Source organism: Chenopodium quinoa, unplaced genomic scaffold (genome assembly GCF_001683475.1).
Source record: "Chenopodium quinoa cultivar QQ74 unplaced genomic scaffold, ASM168347v1, whole genome shotgun sequence".
In the NCBI taxonomy this organism is placed as follows: Eukaryota; Viridiplantae; Streptophyta; class Magnoliopsida; order Caryophyllales; family Amaranthaceae; genus Chenopodium; species Chenopodium quinoa.
The window spans coordinates 2,302,830-2,310,660 of NW_018744072.1; the positions used below are offsets into that span (position 1 = coordinate 2,302,830).

Consider the following 7,831-nt stretch of genomic DNA (forward strand, 5'->3'; position numbering starts at 1 on the left):
AATTTCCGCGCCATCTAATTTTTCATTACATACCGTTGCATCAGCTTTCTTGGTTATTGAAATAGCTAGGCTAACGCAACGGTTCTTTAGAGCCGTTGTATTAGCTCTAGCTCTTAGAATATTAGAGTTGTATCCGTTGCATTAGCCTATGCTATTACAACGGTAATAAAACTACCGTTGCATTAGCCTTAATTTAGCCGTGGCATTAGGTAAAAAATGTAGTAGTGTATGTTTCATGTGTTGGCTGATATATTTCATTTGTTGGCTGATATGATTTTTGTGTTGGCTAATATATTCTTTTATTGGCTGATATATATATTTTTTATTTTATTTTTTTAATTTTTGATAGGTTCCTTTTGTTGGCTGATATCAGACATCATTTGGCTTATATGTTTCTTTAGTTGGCTGATATATTTATTTGTTGGATATGTATATTTAAATTATTGGCTTATATATTTCATTTTGTTGGCTGATATGTTTATTTTGTTGGCTTACCTGTTGCTTTTGTTGGCTGATTTCATCCTTTTGTTGGCTGATATGCATCATTTGTTGGCTGATATGTTCCTTCTGTTGGCTGATAAGTACCTTTTGTTGGCTGATATACTCCTCTTGTTAGCTGATATGTATCTTTTATAGGCTAATATATTCCTTTTGTTGACTGATACATTTTTATTAATGTCTTTAACGTTGGTTGATACAAAATATCAATTGGCTGATATATTACATGTATTAGCTGATTGTACAAAGTATATACAAGTAGTATTTTTATTTCATTTTCTCTCCTCTCTTTCCCCCTCTTCCTCTCTTTCTTTTTCTCTCCTGTTAGCAGATTCACAATCACGCCACCCCTCATTCTCTCTCCTTCTCCTTCGTTTCTCACTTCCCTTTCCTCCTCAAATCAGTCCGGCCACCGATCCTCGCCACGCCGTTTCGCCGCCGCCGTTCACCGAACCCAGGCCACCACACCCACAAACCACCAAAGCTAGGCCACCGCACCCACAAACCACCGAATCCAAGTCACCGCACCCACTACCAGCGAACTCCACTAGCGAATCGCACCACCACCGGCAAACTCCACCAGGGAATCGCACCTCCGCAGCCACCTGCACCAGCGAATCGCACCTCCCGTGCGATCTTGAATCAAAGGACGGTCGCCGTCGCCGGAGAATTTATTCTTCATCTCCTCCGTCGTCGTCCTCGTCTCTAACAAGTATTAAATCTCTCTTTTTTTTTTTTAAAAAAAAAAATTTGGTTTGGTTTTGAGTAATGTGGAATTTGAATTGGATTGAGTTGAATTTGAGTGGATTAAGATTGAATGGAGTTGAATTTGATTGAATTGGATTTTGCAGTTGGTGGAACTTGGAAGGATGTGAGTTGCCGCACGAAATATTGGGTGCTAAAAAAAAAAAAAAAAAAAAGAGGTATAATAAATTTAAAATTCTCAACAAAATGATCTAAGATGTTACTTAAATTGTGATTTGGGCACTCATGTTGCATTATATTAGTCACAACAAATGTTTTAATACTACTTGCCTCGCTTATTTGCTATGTGGTTCGAAATTTCTTGTGTTAAAAGAGGAGATAGTAGTGCTGTAAAGGCCAATATTAGCTTCAGCTCCATGATAGACATGTTGAATGTTGTCATATTGATAATGTCATGAGAATTGATTACTTGGTAATTAGTTTTAAACATTTGGTAAGTGAGTTGATGATGTGTGAAATTAGATCCATTGTATAGACTAAAGATGCAACTTTAGTAACTAGTAAGGTGATATAACATACAAATTTAAGTACAACAAAGTCTATTTGCCAAATATGTGTTTTTTTTTTTTTGGGTGTTCCACCGGTTCACCCTTTGGGGTTAATCTGAATTTGAGGATCAGTTCTAAGTGGTTAGGTTTCAGTCCCCTCCCAATTGTTGTTGCGGGGATAGAACACGTGGTCCTCCCTAAGTGGTTAGGTTTCAGTCCCCTCCCAATTGTTGTTGCGGGGATAGAACACGTGGTCCTCCCTACCAAGTGTAGCCCCAATCACCACTACACCAAAAACTAATTGATATTTGCCAAATATGCTACTTGTAACTTGAACATATGTTCTTGATTAATTTGACATTTCAACTCTAATTTTTTTAATTTCAGCACAACATTTATCCTTATCTAGATCAAGCTAATCAAGCAAAATGATCGTCTGGGTACGAATGTACGATGATGGAATCATTTGCTAGCTTGGCTTAGCTAGCTCCAAGTTACAGTTTTACAAAGATTATGTTTTACTTAGGAGTAGAAGCTGTAAGAGGAGGAGTCCATAACGATGTTTCGAAGCCCACCGATTGTTGATGCCAGCATGATGAGCACCCCAATGATTATACATGCCTGCAAAAAAAGTACAAATGAAAAGAAATAGTTTATCCAATGATTTAATCTTTGATTTAGCATAATATAGCATGCATAATCAACAAAAGGCATACCCAGTTGATGAACCAAGAAGCGCTAAATCTCTTTGGTTTCTTGATGACGAGCCAAATGACACAAGGAAGCTGCAAAGATGTTCCTCAGCAAAGTTAAAACTCTGTTTTTTTTGTCAGGGGTTTGACATGAAGAATAGGACATATAGAAGACGTGAAGAGCTTACAAAGTACGAGGTTGGAGCAAAGCCGAATCCACCAAAGAAACCGAGGAGATCTCCAAAGAAAGGGAAGGTGACTCCGAGAAATAAAGTTAACCCTGCAAGGCATGTGTAGTGATCAATCATCACTACGGTCATGAAGAAAAAATTTCTTGAAAAAAAATTGATCAGGAGACTAGTGAAAATAAAAAAATTAGTTAAATTACCAACGTAGATTGTTCGAGTAATGAGTCGAAGAGTAAGTCCTGGTGGGAATTTTAGTTTTTTTATCATCAAATTCTCAAGCATATCAAAGATGGGCATTGCATATACCTGCATATATTATTCTCATCTAAATAAAGTCAGACTTACAACATAACACTGATCGTATTATGGATATAGGCTTCGTTCTTTTAACATGAACCATCTTTATTTGAACTTAATAGCCTTTATTCGGAACTTTTTTCCATTATCAGACCATAATTTAGATGAAAATTGAATTTAGATGAACTTATCCAAGAATAATTTTTCGTGAATTTTTTGTAAGATCTCAGGCTGTACATGTTACATTCATTTTGGTGCCTTACCAAGCTCCTGCAGAAAATAAATACACAAAATGGATTACCTGATAGCTGCCAATGACATGGATGACGACCATCAGATTAGCAGAGGCGATAAGCCAACCAGGCTTCTTGAGTCCTATCAACACATTGTCATCAACATCTTGGCCAAATGCCCAGTAACCTATAAATGCCACAGGAAAATAGCAGAGTGCATTTACGAAATAGGAACCTAACGCGCCTTTCCACATCGATACCTTCGATGGTCTCTCAGGAGTGGATGGCATGGTGGCCTGGATTTCAAGCACAACTGCATGTCCAGCATAGGCAAATGAAATTTGTCCTAGTGCATTGAAGACTCGGAACATGAAGTCAACGTTGCTTGTGTTTTTGTAACCATAGCTCACGTTCTCAATTTGACCTTTGGCTAAGCAACCTACCCATGCTATTGTTGAATAACTGCAAGTAGTTTCAATTGCAAAATCATATCTTCAGCATCAGAATAGTGAGATGCTTATTAATTAAATTTATATATTACAAAGTACAATTTAATGAGGCCTTTTAAGTAGCACATCATTTTTTTAGCAATAGCAATCCTGATAATCGATATAAAAGCATAGTTGTGGATGTCAGCTAGCTTAGTTGGTAAAGTCTTAAAAGTGATACTCAAAATTGATGGTTAAATTTCATCTATAACATCAATAATATGAAGCTAAATAAGGCTAATTTGGTCATTCGAGTGCGACAAGTGATAGTGGTCATTCGGGAGTGCGACAAGTGATAGTTTACCTTACTATAGCTGGTTTTGAGCAAGTTATCTTGTTAATTAAGCTACTCAAAGTGACAAAATTAGCTTTCACCAACTGAGAATCTTTTAGGTATCTATTCTACTTTATAAAGTTTAAGGTTTCCAAAATCTATGGCAATCAACTAATCATAGTAAAGTATGGAAACCAAATTAAATATTTGTATATGACATAACAAATTAAACCAAATTAATAGTATAGTATACAATACCTGAGTGACATAACAGCAGCAGCTAAAGAAACAGCAGAAACAGAATTGAAGTTAGGGAGTTGAGAAAGGAAGAAATGGATTGACCCAAAAATGATAATCCAGTAAGACTGCCTAAGCTTAACACAGTTGGTGCATGCTATCTCCATGAAATTCTTTAGGCACTTTCCTCCAGTGACCATGTACACAATATCGCATCCCACTTGAACAATCAGTTGCTGAGGGAGCACCACCCAAGGGCCGAGCTTCGGCCCGAAGGCGTATTTACCGAGGTCGTAGTACCGGTCGAAGCGTGTCCCGGGAACACATTCGTGTAGCTGTATCATTTGCCACATTGTATTTAGAGTGATGCACCATGATAGTATCATAACTACAGTCCCTGGTCCCCTGACATCAATTAGAATTGAGTGCTTGCATAAGCCGTAAACCAATGAAATTGGGGGAAAAAAAAAGTCTTAAAACTAAGTATGGAGTATATATTTTGTATATTGGGGGGTTTGTCCATTTTAGTGGTCATTTGGTTGGACATGAAAAACAGTACTATCCAATTTTTTTTTTTTTTTTAGAGAAATACAATTTTGTGAAAGGCAACATTCTAGAATTTTATTTTCTCTTTTTTAATAGTTATCATTTCTATTGTGATGTTATGTCGATCAATTAAACAACCAATAACAAGTCTTAAATAAGTATCTTGAAGTTATTTTCGATAGACCAACATGTCAATTCCTAATTCCTACATAGCATTATATACAGTACCTGATATGATGCCTTACCTAATTGACTCTAGTAGGAAGATAAAAATAGAGCATAGGAAGTAAATATGATTAAACATTGTCAATATATATATCATATATGGAGTAGTTTGTATCTTGTTAACTTTGTTTTAAGAATATACTTCATTTTTTTTTAGTCCAACTTTTGGGATTTATACGGATTACTATTGATACACATTTCTTTGGTTGTTTTTGTTGATTTAACATTAATATAGTCATGTGCGATATCGTTAGATTTTGTAGTCACTTAATTTTTTATTATTATTATTTATTTATTTATTTATTTATTTTTGGGTTATAGAGTTGAAAACCATGTAAGTAAATACTTTTCAAACAAAATTTAATTTAATGTCAATTGTCAAGTAAATTAACGGACACTATTGCCCCCAAGAAATGAATGGTATGATTTAATGTAATTATATAACAGCTACAATTTTACGGTAGCTATTGAAAAATCTTCCTTATTTCAATGCTTTTTTTAAGCAAGATATCAATTTTTGTTTTGTAAAGCCTTGCTTATTTATGATCAAATTTGTGTTTTATACACTGCTAACAACTAATGGAACTACTAATTTGAGACAGGTACATGAAAAAAAAGGAAATCGAGTTCAAGTAGTAAAAATTTACCATCCCAAGTAAGCCATGGCATAAGGGAGGCTGAGAACACCGGCACCGACCATGGCGGTGACGGTGTGGAAGGTTGAGTACCACCATTTGGCTTGACGAGGAGGACCCTTATCCTGACACACGTCAACAGAAAATACTTCCTGTACATATATTAAGTTTTTGACAACTATTAGGATTCATAAAATTCATCAGTTGAATATTAATTAAAATCATGCAGCATGCATGCATAACCATGTTAAGATTCATAAATTTAACTGAATTATATAGTATATAATATGAATTACTACATAAAATATGCATGTTATAACCATTACATACCTTAGGTTCAGGAGAAGTAGAAACCATAATTTGGACTGACCTTCAAAGAGATAAAAACAATATTGTAAAAGTTGAGATTGTTTGGTGGGAGGTTATTTATTTTAAGGTAGCTAATTAAAAGTAATCATAATTTAGAGACTACTTTGCAAAAAGATTAGTGAAGCATATTGAGGCATAATAGCATGAAATAAAGAAAGGTAGAAAAGAGTTTATTGGAAAATGGTAAGCTCTCAATTTGGGACAAGAAAGCTAAGAAGCCGAACACTGAATGAAGCTAATTGATGGGGGTTTTGCTTTGGAGTTCTATTTTAAGCCCAAAAGGGTGTATGTGTGTAGTAGGGGGGGGGGGGGGTAGAGAGGAAGGAAAATTGAAATTTGGGGTAGTGGGGACCCAAAATTGAGCGTTTTTGCAAATGAGAAAAACACTGGACTTTTTTTTTTATATTTTTTTAAAGGTGTCAGTTACAAATAAAACGATGCATCTGAATAATTATACTCATGATACACTTGGTAATAAATAACAACTTTTAGTATTTGAAATTTTACTATGCTCTTTTACCTTATAATTGTATTATTTTTAAATTGTAATGCAGAGTTTGTTATTTGGGGAATTTATTTTACACATGGAGATTAGATGTTTTTTTAAAGTTAACCTATTTGTTATTTGTTTCTTGAATTTGGAGCTTCATTTTTTATGGTTTATGCTCTTTTGTTTAACCATTATGTTCATTGATTTTAATTTGTTTATATTTTGAAATATGTATTCATTTTCTTTGAATTAAACCTATATATTTTTTGAAACAAAGTCCACATACCTAGTTTTTAAATATGTATTGATTAGCATGTTTATTATAAAAACGAGTGCGTCTATAAAAAAATAAATTTTGCCGTCTCTAAAATACATATCCATGTAATCTACATATTATTTCGTATAAACTATGTCAGCAATACTACATTCAGCCATGTGGTCATTAAATAGAAAGCTATCACCTGATTTCTACAACAAACATAATATCATAATATATCCTTATTAAACTCTCATACTCGTGATTCGTAAACACTAACAACTTATGTTGCCAAGTGTACACAATTAGCATGCTATTAATGCTATACCTTTAAAATCGGAAACACTGCGATCTTTGGATGAGGTACAATTGTACAAATGTTAAGAGGAATTTAAGAATACAAAAACTTCGGGGGAAAAAAAAAAAACAAAGAAAAACGAGTACATAATAAATACTATAAGACGAATGTAAATTAATATTCAAAATGATCAAAGTCATTCCAATAGCTGGTTTTCTGCTAAATCTAAAATAAAAGTTACTTGTATATGTCCCCCGCCCCCACCCCCCACCCCCCACCCCCACCCCCACTGTGGCGGACCTTTTGTTAGGCTCACAGGGGCTTGGCCCCCCAAAACATTTGGTGAAAAAAATTAGTTGAACTATAAGTCTATAATATTGTGTTTTTATATATATTTTTTTATAAATCAATTTGAATATATATATATATATATATTTAAATTTGTGTTTTTCATTTTTGATATGACATTTGTTAATAACACTCATTAATATGAACTAAGATCGAACTATAACCGTTAACATGAAATTTTATCATAAACAGATTGACATTAATTTAGTATGTAATTAAAAACATTATTTATACTCATTGATATTTCTAATGACGATATTAATTTCATTTTTTTTATTAAATTCATATCACCGGGTGTATTCAGTGTCCATTCTCAAATCAATTTAAAAATACGACAATTTTGTGTCAATAGTTTGTTGGGTCATATTTTGAGTCAATTAGTGTAATTTTGTTATTTGTTTAACTCTTATGGATTTACATAGTTACTTTTATATTACAAAAATTTGGCCCCCGATAGAGAAAGTTTCAAGATCCGCCACTGCACCCCCACCACATTTTTTTTCT

General features: G+C 34.1%; 1 protein-coding gene and 1 long non-coding RNA gene across 3 annotated transcripts; one reads left to right on the plus strand and one right to left on the minus strand.

The window, feature by feature from the left end:
• Nucleotides 1-559: 559 nt before the first annotated feature.
• LOC110691254 lies at nucleotides 560-2,041 on the plus strand. The gene is made up of 3 exons (XR_002505271.1): nucleotides 560-1,210; nucleotides 1,350-1,897; nucleotides 1,961-2,041. It is a non-coding gene; the product is annotated as an uncharacterized LOC110691254 (long non-coding RNA).
• Nucleotides 2,042-2,243: 202 nt separating this feature from the next.
• LOC110691253 (lysine histidine transporter-like 6) lies at nucleotides 2,244-6,247 on the minus strand. 2 transcript variants are annotated; one of them, XM_021868168.1, is made up of 8 exons: nucleotides 5,897-6,247; nucleotides 5,579-5,718; nucleotides 4,182-4,565; nucleotides 3,230-3,623; nucleotides 2,832-2,937; nucleotides 2,632-2,723; nucleotides 2,468-2,536; nucleotides 2,244-2,372 (listed from the first exon to the last, which is right to left on the minus strand). In XM_021868168.1, exons 1-8 carry the CDS (start codon nucleotides 5,921-5,923, stop codon nucleotides 2,274-2,276), a joined length of 1,311 nt encoding a protein of 436 aa, XP_021723860.1. In that variant the 5' UTR covers nucleotides 5,924-6,247; the 3' UTR covers nucleotides 2,244-2,273. The 2 variants fall into 2 exon arrangements, with proteins under 2 accessions (XP_021723860.1, XP_021723859.1); XM_021868167.1 differs by having other exon boundaries at nucleotides 2,632-2,937.
• Between the last annotated feature and the right edge of the window lie 1,584 nt (nucleotides 6,248-7,831).

What these genes read in the sequence shown, in the direction of transcription:
- LOC110691253 (XM_021868167.1), bottom strand. Translation starts at nt 5,923, where the DNA reads ATGGTTTCTACTTCTCCTGAACCTAAG. An exon ending in GCTGCTGTTATGTCACTCAG is followed by an intron (nt 3,624 to 4,181) that starts GTATTGTATACT and finishes AACTACTTGCAG; the next exon opens with TTATTCAACAATAGCATGGG. An exon ending in CTTCTTGGTTCATCAACTGG is followed by an intron (nt 2,373 to 2,467) that starts GTATGCCTTTTG and finishes CTTTTTTTGCAG; the next exon opens with GCATGTATAATCATTGGGGT.